The sequence below is a fragment of the Nicotiana tabacum genome, chromosome 24, assembly GCF_000715075.1.
Source record: "Nicotiana tabacum cultivar K326 chromosome 24, ASM71507v2, whole genome shotgun sequence".
Lineage (NCBI taxonomy): Eukaryota > Viridiplantae > Streptophyta > Magnoliopsida > Solanales > Solanaceae > Nicotiana > Nicotiana tabacum.
Genome location: NC_134103.1, coordinates 10,954,695 through 10,977,490, shown reverse-complemented (window position 1 = coordinate 10,977,490; position 22,796 = coordinate 10,954,695). Strand labels below are relative to the sequence as shown.

The 22,796-nt window shown below is 36.6% G+C and overlaps 1 protein-coding gene across 1 annotated transcript; it reads right to left on the bottom strand.

Moving 5' to 3' along the window:
• Positions 1–2,946: 2,946 nt before the first annotated feature.
• Positions 2,947–3,363, bottom strand: LOC142178015 (putative mitochondrial protein AtMg00820). Its single transcript, XM_075247329.1, has 2 exons — positions 3,157–3,363; positions 2,947–3,051 (listed from the first exon to the last, which is right to left on the bottom strand). Exons 1-2 carry the CDS (start codon positions 3,361–3,363, stop codon positions 2,947–2,949), a joined length of 312 nt encoding a protein of 103 aa, XP_075103430.1.
• Positions 3,364–22,796: the final 19,433 nt, after the last annotated feature.

Here is a 22,796-nt window from a genome sequence, read left to right as displayed (position 1 = left end):
GGTAAAAAAAAATCAAAATTAACATTGAAAAGGTTACCTTATATATGATATAAGTAATTCTTAAATAAAACAATAAACATTTGTTACGTTAATGTTTTACCGATGGACTTCTTCTGATGGTATTTGGTAATTGGTAGTTGTCTGAGTTTCGACTTTTCACGGATTCCCGAATCAAAATCCTCATAGTGGGTTGGTGTGATTATTTTCTGATTTATTGTTAAGAAATAACACATAACTAGGAACAGATAACTAGATCACTTTGAAAAATGTTGTCACAAATCTGTCAGTGTTAGAGAGTAATTTTTTCTTTTGAAAATATGTCATAATGTGACGCCCTAACGTGGGGCGGATCAAGAAAAAAGACTAACACACTTCTATGTTGGCAAGCTCTCGAAAAATTAAAAGGGTGCATATGATACTTTAGATAAGTTCCACATAGAAAAAGCTAAAAAAAGTAAAGCGCTATATAAGATAGGGTACAAGTTCACATTGTATATATACTTTTGGGCTCGATGGTATAACTCAAGGAACATTCCATGAGGTATGTTGGACCAAAAATCAAAATGCTTATCATTAGCTCGGGCTATAATAAATATGGTAATAGAGCCTAACTCCACCAGTAGAAGACCGGAAGAGAAAGGGCGATTATGACACCTTATGCAAATTCATATCGGAAATAGAAAGAAACAGGGCGTATTATGTAAGACAGAGTATATGTAGTTCACATAGTACCGCACGTTTCTGCTCAATAATGATGTAATCGAAGAGATAAATTTGTGAAATTTGTTGAACCAAAAGCCGATAATACGTGCCATGAGATTCTTGGTTTGCTTACTATTTGCGATAAGTCTAAGCATGATCAAAGATTATGGATTAAATGAGACCTTATTTCATGTAATATTTTAATTTGTTTTACATATGTGTATATAAATTGAACCGAATGTAATGAGTTCAACTAAATTCTCAAATTTCATCCTAAATCCCTCTACTTAAGTATAGAAATTAACAGCAGACATTGACAATAGCTCCAATAACAACAGTCTAAACGATCTATCGATTGAAAATCTTTTTAGATCGAAGAGCAGTTTTATGTTTAATTCAAAGCTTTGATCAGAATATGGTGTCAAAAGGAAAAAAAGAAATTATAAAAAGAAACATGTAGATAAGATGATTATGAGGTAACTTTTAAAATAGAAAGATTAGAGGAGAGAGTATGAAAATAAAAGGCAATCCCATGATTTGTGCGGTGTGTTGACTAATTAACTGTCCCATTTTCTTTGCAATATGCTAATTATGTAAAAAAATCTGCTATTTATGGAATATACAAAAAGTGATATCATTTTCTTAAATAATTTTTAAAAAGTGCTTAGCCAAGTAGTTTCTCCAAAAATGAATACTCATGGACAGATATTCCTTTATACTCCTTTAGGGGTGTACATGGAGCGGGTTGGTTCGGTTTTTATCAAAACCAAATCAACCAACTACATTGGCTTAGATTGGTCCGGTTTTGTTGAATTTTCGGATTTGTTTTGTTATAAGAGTATTATTTCAATCTTATATCCACTAGCCATACAAAAAATATATACTCTATATAAAATGTATATTATATATATAATATACAAAAATATATATATTGCCGACTATTATTTTTGGGAGCCACTATACTGTATATTTTGTTTTTTGGGTAATTAAAAAGGACAAATTTATGCATAATGGGCTAGCTTAGTAGAGGTGAAAAGGTCTTCGTGCATGTGCATGGATTTACAGTCCTATGTTTACTACTAATAAATTCCTGGACTTATATTCTTCATGACTTAAATGTCCCGATTCACTTGTCTCTACTTGGACTGGCAAATTGGTTGGTGACACTTTTCTTGACTTTTGATATATTAAGGAACCACATATGACTATGGAAGATCCAGATTTTCTTATTGTCGTCACTTTTTGAATATTCTAGCGAAAATGACATCTCTTTTAATTAAAAATTGCTATAGTAATCCAACGGATAAATTAAATATCCTGTTAGATACTTCCATTAATAGAAAGGCAATTTAGAACATCGCGACTTTGAACGACCTAACCGTTTTCTTGCTTGTAATTTCCTAATTGTCATCGAGCGAAGGGCTACACTCGCTAAAGGGTCAAGAGTGATGAATCAAACATTATTTTCGTGAAAGTATAAACCTTGTATAGAAATATATATATATATATATATATATATATATATATATATTATTGATAGAATATTAGAATAAAGCTGTGGAATTTTTCTCTGATTGTATTCACTGTTCAGACCCCTATTTATACAAGTAATTTCTGTAACTAAATTAAATGAAAAATAAAAGTAAAAGAATATTCATGTACACTTGTACTATTTCTATTACCTACTTGTATAACTACCTAACAGATTTTATTCTCATACATGTGCTCATCATGTGTAGGAAGCTTTTTATTATTTGCCAGCTCACCTTCTCTCTTATACCTCAAACAAACAGCTGAGTTTTATTCTTCAATGATGGGTTTTGTGTTGTGTGATGTTGACACGTGTAGATATTATTTATCTACACATTTAGACACATAAGAATGAGAACATCGTAGTGTCCAAAATTTCTAACTCAAGCTCAAACTTCGACCTTTCTCTTTTCTCTCAGAGATTGCTTCTTCCTCATTCTTCTTCTGCAAATTGATATGGGGCTTTTTATCTTCAACATCCCCCCTCAAGTTGGAGAGGAGAGAATGGACCCCCAACTTATTCAAAATGTGTCAGTGTGAAGCCTCTGATAAGGGTTTAGTCAACAGATCTGCTAGCTGATGCTCCGATGGAAGGAACAAGAGACTGATTAGCCTAGAAATTAGTCCATCTTTCTGTTTGTAGAACAGGGAGTAGTCATTGAGAGAGCTAGAATATCCTTTGAAACTTAGAGCTCGGGCAAGCCTAGAATACCACTATCTTGATGCCTTCTTCAAACCATAGAGAAACTTCCTTAATAGACATGCTTGATTAGGCTTAGGGGGAAGAAGGCCTGCAGGAAATCTCATGTACACTTCTTCCTGTGAGTCCCCATGTAAGAAAGCATTGTTAACATCTAGTTGAGACACTTTCCAACCTTTTTTTACAACCACTGTTAAAAGACATCAGATGGTAGTCATTTTCACCACTGGTGAAAATGTTTCAAAATAATCTATGCCTTCCCTTTGAATGTCCCCCCTCACTACCAACCTTGCTTTTAATCTCTCCATTGTTCCATCTGAATTGTGATTTACCTTATATACCCACTTGCAAGGTAAGGCTCTCTTTCCCTGTGGCAAGTCCACTATATCCCAAGTGTGATTAAGTTCAAGTGCAGCAATCTCTGCATCCATAGCTTTCCTCCAGCCTGGATGTGTAGATGCTTAAGCATAATTGTTGGGTTCTGAAATAGTAGACAATGACTGAATAACCTTTTGGTTGTTGAGTGAAAGAGCACCAAAAGAAAATATACTAGGCTTAAAGGATTAAGTGAAGCAAGAAGAGGTAAGATCAGAAAGAATGATAGTATTGCAGACATAGTCATTCAAATATGTAGGCTTCTGAGTAATCCTTTCAGACTTCCTAATTGGAGGAGGTGGAATTCAAATAGGGCTCCTAAATAAACTTGGGATTGGAGTATGAACAAGAGACTATCTATCAGTAGGAAAAGGAATAACACTAGTGTGCGAGTAAGGGGATGAATTGGTTCTAGAAATAGTGATAGGAGTGGCAGGAGAGTTTGAATGAGTAGTACTAGGTGACTAAGTAAAATTAGTGGATGGTTTATTTGTAGGATCAACATGTAATAACTTGTCTGTTGGATCTGCTTGGTCAACATGTGCAGGATAGAGAGGAAGTTCAGATGGTAAGTCTGATGTGGTGAAAAGGAAGTAATGCTCATGAAACTTTATATCTCTGGAAACAAAAACTTTCCTGCTGCCCATATCCAAAACTTTATACACATTTTGATTGTGAGGATAACCTAGAAACACACAACTCTTAGCTCTTGGTTCAAACTTTCCTCTATTGTGAACTAGAGTTGAAGCATAACATAAGCATCCAAAGGATCTTAGACAATCATACTTGGGTAGCTTCCCAAACAGTACCTCATATGGTTTCTTCCCTTTTAGAATCTTTGAGGAAAATCTATTTATTAGATAGGTAGCAGTCAAGATACTTTCTCCCCAATATTGAATAGGGACTCTTGATTGAAATAATAGACCCCTGAAAATTTTCAAAAGATGCCTATGTTTCCTCTCCACAACACTATTTTGTTGTGGAGTAGCAACACAAGATGTTTCATGTAGTATACCTTTTGAATGCAGAAATGTAGATTCTTGTGTCCCCTTCCCCAATTCCAAAGCATTATAAGTTCTTAGATTCTTGACCTTCTTGTTAAATTGTCTCTCCACCATAGTAAGAAAAGACTTCAAAACTGAGAATACATTACTCTTTTGTACTTAACAAGAAAGTCTAGGTTGCTCTACTAAAATCATCAACTATGGTTACAAAATATTTGTATCCATTGTATGTACTGGTATTAAAAGGTCTCCAAGTATCTATATGAATAAGATCAAATATGTTTGAAGATCTGATTTGACTAATTGGGAAAGGAAGCCTAGTTTGCCTGGCTTGAGGACAGACATCACACACATAATCAAAATTCGAAGGAAAATGAATGAAACTGAAATTTTTTATTACTGTAAAGGGCAAGTGACCCAATCTGACATGCTATTATCTTACATTAGATGTTGCATTAGCAAACACATATGCTGAAAAAGAAACACTAGTAGAAGACAGACTGGAATTGCTTCATTTTGGAATTAAAACTACAATTTGATTGAAAAAAAAATCTAGACTCTAAACTACTGGGCTGGAATAAGTACAAACCATCCCTCACTTCACCAAAAACTTGTCTCTTCTCATTAAAGGGACCTACAACAGACATTTGTTGGAAGTCAGATTGATAGAACAATTGAATTGGCTACATAACTTTTAAACTAATAATAAGTTATATTTGAAAGAAGGAACATATAGAACCCTTTCCAAAATCATGTCTGGCTGAATACTTACCCTCCATATATGTGTAACAAATAATTTAAAAGAGTTAGGCAAACTTATATACAAAGGTATAGGAAATGGACAGAGTTATAAGAATGATTTTGAGTCAAAACACATATGCTCAGAGGCACCTGAATAAATTATCCAGGTGTTAGTGTTAAAAACGCTAGGCATGTTCCAGAGTATTTAAGAATGGTACTAGCTACTACATTACCATTGATCTCTGTTCCTGCATTTACACCATTTCCAATTTGCATTTGCTTGATTATGTTGACTAGCTCAGAGACTTGTTCCTTGCTGAAGAAATGGTTCTGATTGCTTGAATTTCCTTCATTGCAGCCATTTGTTTGTCCATCAATTTCTGCTGCTGGTACCAATACATTTTCCTTCAATGCTCCATCAGGAATGTTTGACTTGGTGAATTGGAAGTCATCAGGAAATCCATTGAGCCTGTAGCAGTCAGCCCTCACATGAACTGGCCTCATACAGTGAGAACAGGTAACATTTGGATTGTACCTAGTCTTCTTGGCTTTGAATTTCTGTTGTGTGTTGCCTTGCTTCTGTTGTGGATTCCAATTTCTTTGGATCTGAATGTTTCTCTGGGGAGTCTTGTTCTGTGTTCCCACCATGAATGATGCTCCATCAGTGGGGTATTTTGGGCTCATGTATATATCCCTTTGGCTCTCATCTTGCAACAGTAGGGAATAAGATTGATCAATACCAGGGAGTGGACTCTTCATGAGTATGTTCTCTCTTGCTTGAGCATAAACATCATTCAATCCCATAAGGAATTGAATAACTCTTTGATCCTCCATGAACTTAGCAATTTTCTTCTTTCCATCACATATACAATCACAAATGCACCCGAAATGTGAGTTGAGAGAATACAATTCATCCCAAAGTCTTTTGAGAGTTGTGAAATAGCTTGCTATGCTGCTATTTCCTTGAGCTAACTTTGAGATCTCCTTTTGCAGGTGATAGAGCTTTGCTCCACTCGATTGCCCAAACCTGTGCACAAGACTGCTCCAAAGGTCCTTCGCAGTTCTAGAATAGATCACACTATCTCATATCTCCTTGGTGAGTGAATTCAGTAACCCAGAGGTCACCATATCGTTGCACCTGCTCCATTGTGGATATTTTGTAGCATTCAAAGCTGGCTCACCCCAAGTTCCATTGATGAAGCCAAGTTTGTTCTTGGCTGAAATTGCAATTAGCACAGATCTCCTCCAGTATGAGAAATCTCTTTCATAAAATGACGTGCTAACTAGAGACATTTCGGGAGCATCAGAAGAATGTAAATAGTAAGGGTGATTGGCATCAGGTGTGCTCACACTGCTGGTAGATCCAGTGACAGTGAGAGTAGGTGCTGCTTTTGTTCCTGTCATTACTAAAGAAAAGATATGAAGAGAAGAAGAATAATGATTGAATTTTGAGAGAAAGTTGTGAATGGATCGAGTTACTGTTGCTCTGATACCATGAAAGAAAGATAGAATAAAGCTGTGGAATTTTTCTCTGATTGTATTCACTGTTCAGACCCCTATTTATACAAGTAATTTCTGTAACTAAATTAAATGAAAAATAAAAGTAAAAGAATATTCATGTACACTTGTACTATTTCTATTACCTACTTGTATAACTACCTAACAGATTTTATTCTCATACATGTGCTCATTATGTGTAGGAAGCTTCTTATTATTTGCCAACTCAGCTTCTCTCTTATACATCAAACAACTGAGTTTTATTTTTCAATGATGGGTCTTGTGTTGTGTGATGTTGACACGTGTAGATATTATTTATCTACATATTTAGACACATAAGAATGAGAACATCGTAGTGTCCGAAATCTCTAACTTAAGCTAACCTTTCTCTTTTCTCTTGGAGATTGCTTCTTCCTCATCCTTCTTTTTCAAATTGATATGGGCCTTTTTATCTTCAACATATATTGTGATGACCCAAAATATCATCTTTAAATTTAATAAGTAATTATATGTTCTAATACTCGAAAAATACCATTTATCCTTCCTCAACTTGCGTGCGCAGTTCGTAAATTTTCTAGAAAGTTTTCATGTGAAAAATGAATTAAAATGTGAAATAGAGCTTTAAAATTCAAGTGAGTTGACTTTGGTCAATATTTTAAGCAAACGGATCCGGATCAGCATTTTGACAGTTCCTGCAGCTCCGTATCGTGATTTGGGACTTGGGCGTATGCCCGGAATTTAATTTGGAGGTCCTTAGCTCAAGTTATGACCATTTAACGGAACTAGCAATTTAAAGGCTAAATATTTCAAGTTTGACCACGGGGTTGACTTTTTGATATCGGAGATGAAATCCGATTCTGGAAATTTGAACAGCTCCGTTATGTCATTTATGACTTGTGTGTCAAATTTAAAGTCATTCCAATTTCATTTAATATGTTTTGGCACGAGATTTGTAAATTAAAAGTTTAAACCTCAAAGTTCGAATCGGGGTGTGAATTGTAATTTCAGTGTTGTTTGACGTGATTTTAGACCCCGAATCAGTCTGTATTATGTTACAGGACTTGTTGGTATATTCGAACGGGGTCCCGAATACCCCGAAAGTGACACTGGTCGATATCGGAATAAGAATTGGACTTAAGCAAAAAATCTGAAATTTAGATTCTGGTATAATCGCACCTGCGGAATTTTGATCGCAGGTGCGAGCTCGCCGAAGCGAAACTTCCATCGCAAATGCGGCCTTCGCAGGTGAGGCCCTTTTGTGCAGAAGCGGACGTCGCAGGTGCGACATTTTGTTCGCAGATGCGGAACCTCGCCTGGCAATCCCTTTTCGCATATGCGAGATTTTTCTCGCAGATGCGAGGTCGCATGTACGAGCCCACGCACCGCAGATGCAAAAATGCTGGGCAGAATACATAAAATCGGGTCTTAGCCATTTTTACTCATTTTTGAGTTTTGAATCTATAATTTGGGCGATTTCAAGGGGGATTTTCACGACTTTGAACTGGGTAAGTATTCATTATCATATAGTGATTGTATTTCACAAATCCATGTCTATATTCATCAAGAAATTGGAATTTTTGTAAAACTTTTCAAAAACAAAAAATTAAGATTTGAAGGTCCATTTGTTATCGGAATTGGACAAATTTGGTATGGTTGAACTCATATCGGAACGGGTGTTCGGATTTCGTGAGTTTTTTCGGGATTTGAGACGTGGGTCCCACTGTCGAATATTTTAATGAATTTCGGATTTTTATCCGGAAAAATTATAAATTCATATGGAATTAATTCCTATGATTAGTATTGAATATATTTAATTGTTTGTGAATAGATTTGAAGCTTTCAGAGGTAAATTTAAAAGGAAAAGCTGTGGTTGAATAATTGATTGAAATTTACAAAGCGAGGTAAGTATCGGGTTTAATCTAGACTTGAGGAAATAGAATTCTTAAATTATTTGTTATGTGAATTGCATGTGAGCGACATATAGGCGAGGTGACGAGTGTCTATACGTCATCAAATTAATTATTTTCCTACTTACTTGAAAAATCATAAATTAGTTTTAATCATAAATTAAATATTATAATAATTATTTCTCTCTTATTCTTTGTCAAATATTAATTCTTGAATTCCTGTATTAATTGTTATATGTTATTTGAATTATGTGCCTTAATTGTTATTTGACATTTAGCATATTAAATACTAAACTGCCTATTTGCTCCCTGATTTCCATAATAAATTGCTATTTGTCATTGTTTGCTTCATAATTAAATCATAATTATTGTATGCTTGTTGTCTTATGATTTTATATTAATTGTTGCGTTTATTGGAAAATTTCTTCTATAAGAATTGATTGGTAAATGAATATGTTGGAGGAGCGGGTTGCACGCCGTAACAGGATTGATTATAATGAATATATTGGAGGATCGGGTTGCATGCCACAACAGACTTATTAAAAGTCAATATTGGAGGATCGGGTTGCACGCCGCAACAGACTTATTAAAAAGTCCATATTGGAGGATCGGGTTGCACGCCGCAACAGACTTATTAAAAGTCAATATTGGAGGATCGGGTTGCACGCCGTAACAGACTTGTTAAAAAGTTAATATTGGAGGATCCGGTTGCACGTCACAACCGACTAGATTAAAATGAATATGTTGGAGGAGCGGGTTGCACGTCGCAACAGAACTGAATGTGGATATATTATGAGAGCGAGTTGCACGCTGCAACAGAAATAATGGAAATGATAATTGGTTATGACTGCTGAGTTGCCTTCAATTATTATAAATGTATTACCTGATTTATTCCTATTATTGTTGTTGTTACTAATATTGCGTACAGATTAATGTAAGTGAACCGCCTTAGCCTCGTCACTACTTCGTCGAGGTTAGGCTCAACACTTACCAGTACATGGGGTCGGTTGTACTGATACTACACTCTGTACTTTTTGTGCAGATTTTGGAGTTGGTCCCAGCGGCGTACCATAGACTTGCTCGGATTTTAGCTATCAGAGGAGACTTGAGGTATTATTGCATGGCATCTGCAGTTCTGAAGTCCCCGTCTATTGTACTTTAGCAGTGTGTTTATTTCCAGACAACTTTATATTATTCAGACCTTTATTTGTATTTATTCTAGAAGCTCGTGTACTTGTGACACCAATTCTGGGATGGTATTTAGACACCGTTGTTTGATGGATTATTTCACTATATTTCAAACTTTGCTTCCGCATTTGTTTCCTTGTTATTAATAAATTTAAAATTGTTTTAAAAATGGATAATATTATTCTAACGTTGGCTTGCCTAGCAAGTGAAATTTTAGGCGCCATCACGGTCCGAAGGTGGGAATTTCGGGTCGTGACAGTTGGTATCAATGCACTAGGTTACATAGGTCTCACGAGTCACGATCAAGCTTAGCAGAGTCTGAAGGATCGGTACGGAGATGTTTGTACTTATCTCTCAGAGGCTATGAAGTTTAGGAACAATATTACTTCTTTCTTATTCTGTCGTGTGATTTTATTCTATCATCGATGATTGAACCATTCTACTCTTATTTTCTCGCAGTTGGTGAGAACGCATAATACCTCTACCGATGGACAGGGACCAGAATCCCCGGTGGCAACTATGGCCAGGGATAGAGGTTGAGGCCGAGGTCGTGCTAGAGGCCGAGGCAGAGGCCGAGGTAGAGCTCAGTCCAGAGCTCGAGCAGCTGCACCTGTTGTAGAACCTCAGGTAGACCTTCAGGAGGAGGTCCCAGTTTAGATTGTACCAGTTGGACCAGTTCAGGTCCTGGAAGGATTTATAGCCACTCCAGTGTTTCAGGACGCTCTAGTCCGATTGGTGAGTCTTATGGAGGGTGTGGCCCAGAATGGTACATTTCCAGTGGCACCAACCATCTCACAAGCTGGGGGAGGAGTACAAACTCCCACTACTCCCGCCCCGGAGCAGATGGCTCCCCAGAATCAGGCTCCAGCAGCCCCGCCATTTGGGGTAGTTCAGCCAGTTATTGTGGCATAGACCGGTGATAGGCCCGCCATGTCTTTTAAGGCCTTATTAAGACTGGATAAGTTTACTAAGCTCTTTCCAGTTCACTTCAGTGGTACACCTTCTGAGGACCCACAAGATTATCTTGAACGCTGCCACGAGGTGCTGCGAAACATGGGTATAGTTGAGACCAATAGAGTTGATTTTGCTGTATTCCAGATGACGGGTTCCGCCAAGAGGTGGTGGAGAGATTATACATTGACCCGGCCAGTCGGATCACCTACACTTACCTGGGAGCAGTTCTCTCAGCTATTTCCGGAGAAGTTCCTCCCTATCATATTGAGAGAGGAATTCCGCAAGCAATTTGAGCATCTACAACAGAGCAGTATGACTGTTACTCAGTACGAGTCCCGTTTTGTGGATTTGGCCCGTCATGCTCTCCTTTTACTACCTACGGAGGGAGAGAGAGTGAGGAGGTTCATTGAGGGACTCACACACCCTATCAGACTTCAGATGGCCAAGGAGACCGGAGGTGAGATTTCTTTTCAGGCAGCTGCTAATGTCGCAAGGAGGATCGAGATGGTTCTTGCACAGGAAAGAGAGCAGAGGTCCGATAAGAGGCCTCGTCAATTTGATGGTTACAGTGGTGCCTCGTCTAGAGGCCGGGGCAATGTTGGTAGGGGTCATCCTCCCAGACTATTTCATTCAGCACTTCATGTATCTCGCGGTGCTTCAGGGAGTAACGGTCCTATTATGCCTTACTCTGGGCAGCCAGTATTCAGTGCACATTCAGCTCCTATCAGTGCACCACCACTCCAGAGTTACTACAGTGGTTATCCGGCCCATCTAGGTCAGCTTCAGCTTCAGCAGCCACGTCATCAGGATGGGTGTTATGAGTGTGGGAACATTGGTCACATCAGGAGGTATTACCCTAGATTGGCGAGTAACAGATCTCGGCAAAATTCTCGTGCCATCATACCGACACCGGTTGCTTCACCACCTGCTCAGCCAGCTAGAGGTAGGAGTCAAGCACTTAGAGATGGAGGTCAGGCCATTAGAGGTGGAGGTCAGACCGTTAGAGATGGAGGCCAGCCAGTTAGAGGCCGTTCCAGAGATGCAGTTCAGAGTGGTGGGGCCCAACCCCGATTTTATGCTTTTCCAGCTAGGCCTGAGGACGAGTCATCTGATGTTGTGATCACAGGTATTTTTCCAGTTTTTCATAGAGATGCTTGAGTTCTATTTGATCCAGGATCTACTTATTCCTATCTGTCCTCTTATTTTGTTTCATATTTGGTTGTGCCTTGTGATTCTCTGATTGCTTCTATGTGTGTATCTACACCGGTGGGAGACTCTGTGGTAGTAGATCATTTCTACCATTCGTGTGTGGTTACTATTGGTAATCTTGAAACTAGTGTGGATCTTCTACTTCTTGATATGGTAGATTTTGATGTCATCTTGGTTATGGATTGGCTGTCTCCTTATCATGCCATATTAAACTGTTATGCCAAGACAGTGACCCTAGCTATGCCTGGGTTACCTCGGTTAGAGTGGAAAGGAACTCCTGGCCATTCTGCTAGCAGGGTTATTTCTTATATGAAAGCTCGGCGTATGGTAGAGAAAGGGTGTCTAGCCTATTTGGTTTATATTCGCGATCCCAGTGCGGATGTCCCTTCTATGGACTCAGTACTAGTTGTTCGTGAATTTTCGGAAGTATTTCCTATAGATTTGCTGGGGATGCCATCCGACAGAGATATTGACTTCTGTATTGATTTGCCTCCGGGCACTCAGCCCATTTCTATTCCACCATACCGTATGGCCCCGCCAGAGTTGAAAGAATTGAAAGAGGAGTTACAAGCCTTACTTGATCAGGGATTCATTAGACCCAGTGTCTCGCCCTGGGGTGCATTAGTATTATTTGTAAAGAAGAAAGATGGCTCGATGCGGATGTGTATAGATTATTGGCAGTTGAACAAGGCCATTATCAAAAACAAATATCCACTGCCAAGAATTGATGACTTATTTGATCAGCTTCAGGGTGCCAAGGTATTTTCGAAAATTGATTTGAGATCTGGTTACCATCAGTTTAAGATTAGGGCATCCGATGTCCCTAAGACAGCTTTTCGAACTCGGTATGGGCATTACGAGTTCCTAGTGATGTCATTTGGGTTGACAAATGCTCCAGCAGCATTTATAGATTTGATGAATCGGGTGTTCAAGCCTTATTTGGATTCTTTTGTGATTGTATTCATTGATAATATCTTGATTTACTCCAGCAGTCGAGAGGAGCATGAGCAGCATCTTCGAAGTGTGCTTCACACCTTGAAGAATAATCAGTTATATGCCAAAATTTCAAAATATGAGTTTTGGTTAGACTCATTTGCCTTTTTGGGACATATTGTATCGGCAGAAGGCATAAAGGTGGATCCTTAGAAGATTGAGGTTGTTCAGAATTGGCCTAGACCTACTTCGGTTACAGAGATCCGGAGTTTCCTGGGTTTGGCAGGTTATTATCGTCGGTTCGTGGAAGGGTTTTTATCTATAGCAAGCACATTGACCAGACTAACCCAGAAGGGTGTTCCATTCAGATGGTCAGACGAGTGTGAGTTGAGCTTTCAGAAGCTCAAGACCGCTTTGACTACGGTGCCAGTATTGGTATTACCCACAGGTTCAGGATCGTATACGGTATATTGTGACACATATCACATTGGGCTTGGTGCAATATTAATGCAAAATGGCAAGGTAATTGCATATGCGTCACGGCAGTTGAAAGTTCACGAGAAGAATTATCCTGTTCATAACTTAGAATTGGCAGCCATTGTTCATACGCTAAAGATTTGGAGGCACTACCTCTACGGTGTCTCGTGTGAGGTATTTACTGATCATCGTAGCCTTCAGTATCTGTTCAAACAAAAAGATCTTAATTTGAAGCAGAGAAGATGGTTGGAGTTATTGAAAGACTATGATATCACCATTTTGTATCACCCCGGAAAGGCCAATGTGGTGGCCGATGCTTTGAGTAGAAAGGCTATGAGTATGGGATGTCTTGCGTATATTCCGGTTAGTGAGAGGCCATTAGCTGCAGATGTTCAGACTTTGGCTAATCAGTTCGTGAGGTTAGATGTTTTAGAACCCAGTCGAGTTCTATCTTGTACAATCGCTCGATCTTCTTTATATGAGTGCATCAGAGAGAGGCAGTATGATGATACTCACTTACTTGTCCTTAAGGACACGGTACGGCACGGTAATGACAAACGGGTTGCTGTGGGGGAAGATGGAATTCTGCGAATATAGGGCCGTATTTGTGTGCCTAATGTGGATGGGCTTCGTGAATTAATTCTTGAAGAGGCACACAGTTCCAGGTATTCTATTCATCCAGGTACCGCCAAAATGTATCAAGATTTGCGGCAACATTATTGGTGGAGGAGAATGAAAAAGGATATAGTTGCACATGTAGCTCGGTGTCTGAATTGTCAGCAAGTTAAGTACGAGCATCAGAGACCTGGTGGTTTGCTTCAGAAGTTAGAAATTCCTGAGTGGAAGTGGGAGCGTATCACTATGGATTTTGTTGTTGGGCTCCCACAGACTCAGAGAAAATTTGATGCAGTTTGGGTCATTGTGGACAGGTTGACCAAGTCAGCCCATTTCATTCCAGTGGCAGTTATCTATTCTTCAGAGAGGTTAGCTGAAATTTACATTAGTGAGATTGTCCGCCTTCACGATGTGCCTGTGTCTATTATTTCAGATCGAGGTACGCAGTTTACCTCACATTTCTGGAGGGCTGTACAGCGTGAGTTAGGCACGTGGGTGGAGTTGAGTACATCATTTCATCCACAGGCGGACGGACAGTCAGAGCGCGCACTATTAAGATATTGAAAGATATGCTTAGCGCTTGTGTTATACACTTTGGAGGTTCTTGGGATCATTTCTTGCCACTTGCGGAGTTTGCTTATAATAATAGCTACCAGTCGAACATTCAAATGGCTCCATATGAGGCATTATACGGAAGGCGATGCCGATCACCAGTTGGTTGGTTTGAACCGGGAGAGGCTCGGTTGTTGGTTACCGATTTGGTACAGGATGCCTTGGATAAGGTCAAGATTATTCAGGATCGACTTTGCACAGCTCAATCTAGGCAAAAGAGTTATGCCGACCGTAATGTTCGTGATATTGCATTCATGATTGAAGAACGAATATTGCTTCGGGTTTCACCTATGAAAGGTGTAATGAGGTTCGGAAAGAAGGGCAAGTTGGGCCCTAGGTATATCGGACCCTTTGAAATTCTTGAAAGGGTGGGTGAAGTAGCCTATAGGCTTGCATTACCACCTAGTTTATCAGCGGTTCATCCGGTGTTCCATGTGTCTATGCTCCGAAAATATCATGGTGATCCGTCCTATGTGTTAGATTTTAACTCAGTCCAATTGGACAAAGATTTGACTTACGAGGAGGAGCCGGTGTCTATTCTAGCCCGGCAGGCTCGACAGTTGAGGTCAAAGAGTTATCCTTCAGTTCGGGTGCAATGGAGAGGTCAGTCGGTAGAGGCATCTGCTTGGGAGTCCGAGTCGGACATGCGGATTAAATATCCACACCTTTTCTCCAGCTCAGGTAATTTTTCTCTAACTCCGTTCGAGTACGAACGTTTGTTTTAGAGGTGGAGATTGTGATGACCCAAAATGTCATCTTTAAATTTAATAAGTAATTTTGTGTTCTATGGCCTCAAAAAATACCATTTATCCTTTCTCGACTTGCGTGCGCAGTCCGTAAAATTTTATGGAAAGTTTTCATGTGAAAAATAAATTAAAATGTAAAATAGAGCTTTAAAATTCAAGTGAGTTGACTTTGGTCAATATTTTTAGCAAACGGACCCAGATCAGTATTTTGACAGTTCCAGTGGCTTCGTATCGTGATTTGGGACTTGGACATATGCCCGAAATTTAATTTGGAGGTCCCTAGCTCAAGTTATGACCATTTAACGAAACTAGCAATTTAAAGGCTAAATATTCCAAGTTTGACCACGGGGTTGACTTTTTGATATCGGAGCCGAAATCCAATTCTGAAAATTTGAACAGCTCTGTTAAGTCATTTATGACTTGTGTGCCAAATTTGAAGTCATTCCTGATTCATTTAATATGTTTTGGCACAAGATTTGTAAATTGAAAGTTTAAAACTCAAAATTCGAATCGGGGTGTGAATTGTAATTTCAGTATTGTTTGACGTGATTTTAGACCCCGAGTCAGTCCGTATTATGTTACGGGACTTGTTGGTATATACGAACGGGGTCCCGAATACCCTGAAAGTGAAACAGATCGATATCAGAACAAGAATTGGACTTAAGCAAAAAATCTGAAATTTGGGTTCTGGTATAATCGCACCTGCAGAATTTTGACCGCAGAAGCGAGACTTCCATCGCAGATGCGGCCTTCGCAGGTGCGGCTCTTTTGCGCAGAAGCAGACGTCGCAGGTGCGACATTTTGTCCGCAGATGCAGAACCTCGCCTGGCAGCCCCTTTTCGCAGATGCGAGATTTTTCTCGCAGATGCGAGCTCGCATGTGCGAGCCCAGGCACCGCAGATGCGAAAATGCTGGGAAGAATACATAAAATCAGATCTTAGCCATTTTTACTCATTTTTGAGTTTTGAGTCTCGGATTTGGGCGATTTCAAGGGGGATTTTCATGACTTTGAACTGGGTAATTGTTCTTTATCATATAGTGATTGTATTTCACAAATCCATGTCTATATTCATCATTTATTTTGGATTTAGATGGAAGAAATTGAAATTTTTGTAAAACTTTCCAAAAACGAAAAATTAAGATTTGAAGGTCCATTTGATATAGGAATTGGACAAATTTGGTATGGTTAAACTTGTATCGGAACGGATGTTTGGATTTTGCGAGATTTTTCGGGATTTGAGATGTAGGTCCCACTGCCGAATATTTTAATGAAATTCAGCTTTTTATCCGGTAAAATTATAAATTCATATGGAATTAATTCCTATGATTATTATTGAATATATTGAATTGTTTGTGAATAGATTTGAAGCTTTAAGAGGCAAATTTAAAAGAAAAAGTTGTGGTTGAATAATTGATTGGAATTTGCAAAGCGAGGTAAGTGTGAGAGTTAACCTTGACTTGAGGAAATAGAACTCTTAAATTATTTGTTATGTGAATTGCATGTGAACGACGTATAGGCGAGGTGACGAGTGTCTATACGTCATCAAATTAATTGTTTGCCTGCTTACTTGAAAAATCATAAATTATTTTTAATCATAAATTAAATATTATAATAATTATTTCTCTCTTATTCTTTGTCAAATATTATTTCTTGAATTCCTGCATTAATTGTTACATGTTATTTGAATTATGTGCCTTAATTATTATTTGACATTTAGCATATTAAATATTAAACTGCCTATTTGCTCCCTGATTTCCATAATAAATTGCTATTTATCATTATTTGCTTTATAATTAAATCATAATTATTGTATGCTTATTGTTTTATGACATAATATATTCGGGATACAATTAAATGTATCCCGAATATACTTCCTTCAAATGAATAATTGTTGCGTTTATTGGGGAATTTCTTCTATAAGAATTGATTCGTAAATGAATATGTTGGAGGAGCGGGTTGCACGCCGCAACAGGATTGATTATAATGAATATATTGGAAGATCGGGTTGCACGTCGTAACAGACTTATTAAAAGTCAATATTGGAGGATCGGATTGCACGCCGCAACAGACTTATTAAAAAGTCCATATTGGAGGATCGGGTTGCACGCCGCAACAGACTTATTAAAAGTCAATATTGGAGGATCGGGTTGCACGCCGCAACAGACTTGTTAAAAAGTTAATATTGGAGGATCGGGTTGCACGCCGCAACAGACTAGATTAAAATGAATATGTTGGAGGAGCGGGTTGCACGCCGCAACAGAACTGAATGTGGATATATTGTGAGAGCGGGTTGCACGCTGCAAGAGAAATAATGGAAATGATAATTGGTTATGACTGCTGAGTTGCCTTCAATTATTATAAATGAATTACCTGATTTATTCCTATTATTGTTGTTGTTACTAATATTGCGTACAGGTTAATGTAAGTGAACCGCCTTAGCCTCGTCACTACTTCGTCGAGGTTAGGCTCAACACTTACCAGTACATGGGGTCGGTTGTACTGATACTACACTCTGCACTTCTTGTGCAGATTTTGGAGTTGGTCCCAGCGGCGTACCATAGACTTGCTCGGATTTCAGCTATCAGAGGAGACTTGAGGTATAACTGCATGGCGTCTGCAGTTCTGAAGTCCCCGTCTATTATACTTTAGGTGTGTGTTTATTTCCAGACAGCTTTATATTATTGAGACCTTTATTTGTATTTATTCTAGAAGCTCGTGCACTTGTGACACTAATTCTGGGATGGTATTTAGACACCGTTGTTTGATGGATTATTTCACTATATTTCAAACTTTGCTTCCGCATTTGTTTCCTTGTTATTAATAAATTTAAAATTATTTTAAAAATGGATAATATTATTCTAACGCTGGCTTGTCTATCAAGTGGAATGTTAGGCGCCATCACGGTTCGAAGGTAGAAATGGATATATATATATATATATATATATATATCTCTCTCTCTCTCTCTCTCTCTCTCTCTCTCTCTCTCTTCGTCTCTATTTCGAGTTACGGTTTTCTTCTTCAGATTTTGCTTCCGCGATTCGATCTTGTTGATCTAACATATATAATTATATATACACAAATTAAGTAAGATATGTTTACGCAAGTCTATAATCAGTGACGGAGCTAGACTGCTGGCCGCGGGTTCGGCCGAATTCAATACCTTTAATTTAAATTATGTAGTATTTAATTTTAAAATTTATTAAATATATATAAATTATTAATTTAGAATTCAATAATTTAAAAGGATTAACAATTTTGAACCCATAGACTCAAAATCCTAGTTCCGTGCCTATGAGTCTACTCTTAGTTTACCATCATTATTATTTTCTTATAAAGTACTTTTGTTGTATTTTATCATTTTAGGGTTTGGCTTTTAGCACGCCAGAGCCAACTAGACCGCTGGATACACTCTTTTGTTGGCTGCAGAAAAATTCCAAAATGACACGCGTTAAAGAATCATTAAAGAAAAAAGAAAAATAGAAACTAATCGTGTTATCGTTTATTTCTTACTATGAAATAAAGGAGAAGTATAGTAATTTTCTAAGAGGTAATATTGCCATTTTTTCTTTTGTGAAGTGAAAATATAAATTACTCGGAAATTCAGTAATTTCGCTATGACTATTAAAAAAAAAAATAGAACAAGTGGAAACTATTTTTTAAAAAAATGGGAATTATATATGGTAGCACCGAGTGTTCTTTAAATAATGTGAGAATTTCTTTTTTGTTTATGTAGTATTCTCTTATACGTTTTCAATTTTTTGGGGGGTTTTAGTAGATGTTGATCTACAGTTTTATTAAGGGTTCACATGAACTCAGTAATTTTTGCACAAACCTTATATACTAAAGAAGTCATTAACTTTTTATAAATATTTGACTGTGAACCAAATTAAGATTGTATATTAACTTAACGCTATTGTATGAATTCATAAATTTCAAATCGCGAATCCGCCTCTAGGTGAAAGTTTATATTTCAAATTATGCATTTATTTTATCGTAAGGAAACTATTTTAGATTAAGACAATCAGATTTTCAAAGAAAGCGAAGAGTGATACTTTAGATACTTTCTTGAAAAACTGGCATCTTGTCGTCAGAGGCGTATCTAGTGTTATGGTTCAACTGAACCCATAGCTTTCCCTCATATCCTATATTTTTACCTAAAAATTATTAAATATGTACATGTAATAAATTTTGAAATTATTAAATTAGATGAGATGTGGTAAGATTGCAAATCTGAACCCATAAAATTTAAATACTGGATCCGCCTCTACTTGTCGTTCCTTTTATATTGGAAAATTTGGTTTTATTCTATCTCTTTTGGGGTTTGGTTTTTTGCCCACCTGACAATTCAGTAACATGTCACATTGACTGCAGCTTGTTCTATTATCTTGGATAAATGATCATCAATTATACAAGTTGTTGATAGTACTTTCAAAATGAATAATGAAATACATAAGAATTAATAAAGGGAAATTGCATATTTTCTAGTCAATTTTATCCAACTTTCACCTATACCTTTCTTTGATATTTAAGCAAAATATTATTCTTTTATTATGATCGAAATGTTTATTATTCAATCGATAAATGATCTAAAGCTTATTTCGTAGAAACTAAAATCAGGCAATGGGGCTTTTGTCTGCATATTCCCTTGTAAAATGGCGTACCACTTGTATAAGAGATGACTTTCTTAGTTTATTTAGCAATTTTCTTTTTAGTTTTGTTGACAACATAATTAAGTAAATAAAAGTAAGACAAAATAAATAAAGAGATTTTGCTTTAAATTTTTACAAAAATATCTATTAAAGAAGATTTCTACATGTTAGGCCAAAATATTGTCCATACGTGTGTTAATAGAAGAATTATCAAGCTCACACAAGATAGGGATAAAATCTGCGTACATTCTATCTTTTCTCGATCCCACTTGTGGAATGATATTGAGTTTGTTGTTATTGTTGTTTAACTATATCAAGCTCGCGCGGGATCTATTTAAAAATAAAATAGAGAATTATATATGGGAGTAATGCGTGCTCTTTTAGCTGAAATAATTACTATTTCTTTTTGTTCTGATTTCATTTTCCTTTTTTGTTTTTGGGTGCAGGCAGTTCATATTTCAGTATGCATCTATTTAATTGTACGGGGTATATTTCAGATTAAGACAATCAAATTTGCGAAGAAAACGAATGGTGATATTTTTTTTTTAGATATTTTCTTGAACTGGCATTCTGTCGACCCATTTGGAAAATTTGCTTCTATTGTATTCTTTTTGGGGTGGGTTTCATTTTTAGCCCGCCAAACAATTATCAGTAACATTTTTATTAATTCTTGACTGCAGCTTCTTGTATTATCTTCGATAAATATTTATCAGTAACTTGTGCATATTTTCTGGTCTATATATAAATTTTTTCAACTTTCACCCACTTGCAGATCGAGAGTGTAACATATGAGTTAACGTTAATTCAATTCCTTTTGTTCAGAGCCGGTATATGTATTAAGAAATTTATTAAATACCTATAAATTTTGACTGTAAACTTAGTTATTATTGTACATTAATTTAAGGTCGTTTTCGGAGCTAGGAACCAATAATATGCGTATGCTTTCAGTCAAAGAATGCAAATTTAAGGGAAAAGAACACAGGGTACATTATGAGAGGACAACGAACCATAATATATTTTTAGTGATACGATGATCCAAATGGACCAAAAACAAAATAGAATATAAATTTCTAGAGAAGTCTAAGAAAAAATGCAAGATAGTAGTCGATTTGTCGGAAAATATTAATCTAATGGCATAGCAAATATCTTCCAAAATTATGATGTTGCTTTTTTTTTTTCCTTCTCAAGGCATGTTACTTCTAAACTTAGTGGCTTGGGTAAATAGTTCAAATTAGAACAACATTGATGTCCCTCCTTCGTGATGACTATAAAATATTTAAATATTATATACTTAAAAATAAATTATTTTAAATAATATATATATAAATATGTCAATTCTCTGTATTTTCTAATAGTATTTTGCAGGAAATAAAAATATCGTGATAACACAAATAAAGGAAATAAAAAAGAGCAGGGGCATCAAGGCCAAAAAACACGAAGCAACATGGCAAAAAAAAAGCATGAGGCAACATGACACCTTATGGGATTTGATTTCTATAAATAGTATGCCATATTTGTGTTGAAGGAGAGATACGTGCCAATTAGCAGCTTTTTCTCTAGGTTTGGTCTTTGCTTCTTTCTTTATCTATTTCACTTTCCTTTTGAAGTTTTTGAATTTTCTAAAAGTATTGATAGTATTTTAAGAATTCCTTTCTTTGTGAAATTTAATTACTCCATAATAGAGTAATCTCTTTTGTTGGAATAGTTGATGAAGCTCGATATAGTTAGAATATTAATCTCAGTTTTACTTCTTGCTTGACCTAAAACTTTCTACTTATATTTTTATATTGTGCTGGAATATTATTTTTAATTAATTATTATCACTTCTATCTATTTCTTCTCCAAAGTTAGTTGTATGTAAATTTTGTAATTCTTACGAAGCAAAATTAATATATAATAACTATTGGGTAAAATAATAGAGTGAGAGTAATTCTTATTAATCTATTATTCCAAGTCTATAATCTTGCTTACTTCCATTCCAAGCCATATATATAAGTTTATCTAGTTTGTTTCTTTTCTTTTTACTGTTTGATATCATGAGCATGTGCATTCTAACTCTGTACATCCACATAAGATCGAAATATTCAATCCTTTTTATTTAATGCATGGATTAACTACTGTGTTTCAATTTATAACACTGGAATCACTTGTTTATGTAAAGATAAGAAGTAACATTTGATTTTCATAATTTCCTTTCTTCTCTTAAATTTTATTTCAACTAACAGTACTTATTGAAACCAGTATTTTAAAAGGCGTGGGCGTAAGGCGAGGCGTTTTACATATATCTCAGCGAGGCGTAAGTCCCGAGATACGAGACGTAAGCCCCATAGGTATTTAATATTTAATATTTTATAAAATAATATAATGACAGTAAATATTTATAAACAGGTAAAATTGCATAAAAATTGAAGAAAACTATAAATATGTGAAATATATATGTGCTCCATCCCCACAAAAAACTAGTCAAAATAATCTATTATACGCTACTTACAAGCACAAGTAACTTGAGTCTAAAGAATAAAGTTTTCTACATGGAGGAACAAAAAAGATGATTAACCTGTAATTTGAATTTTGAACTTGCTTCTATGAAGGAAAATGAAGTTCTCTTTGTATTTGTAAAAAAAAAAAAAATTCGTTGCTTTTGGGAGATATTAGAAGACTAGCGGACAAGATAAAGAATTGGGAAAGACCATGAATTAGGGCTTTAATCAATAAAAAAGATCTTAACTTTTAAATTTAATACTTTTGAGTTCCTTTTTAAACCTTTTGAGTAATTACCAAACTGACTTTTGAGAATTTGGGTATTATATGAAGGACTTATTTAACAAATTTTATTTTAATTTAAAAAGTCTATGGGGCTTACTCCTGTCACGACCCAAAATTTCTCACCGACGGGACCGTGATGGTGCCTAACATTTTACTTGCTAGGCAAGCCAACGTTAAAGAATCATTAACC

Excerpts from the sequence above, each read along its gene's own strand:
- LOC142178015 (XM_075247329.1), bottom strand. The coding sequence starts at position 3,363 with ATGGATGCAGAGATTGCTGCACTTGAACTTAATCACACTTGGGATATA. Across the intron at positions 3,052-3,156 it reads TTGAAACATTTTCACCAGTG|GAAGAAGTGTACATGAGATT; the intron begins GTGAAAATGACT and ends GGGGACTCACAG.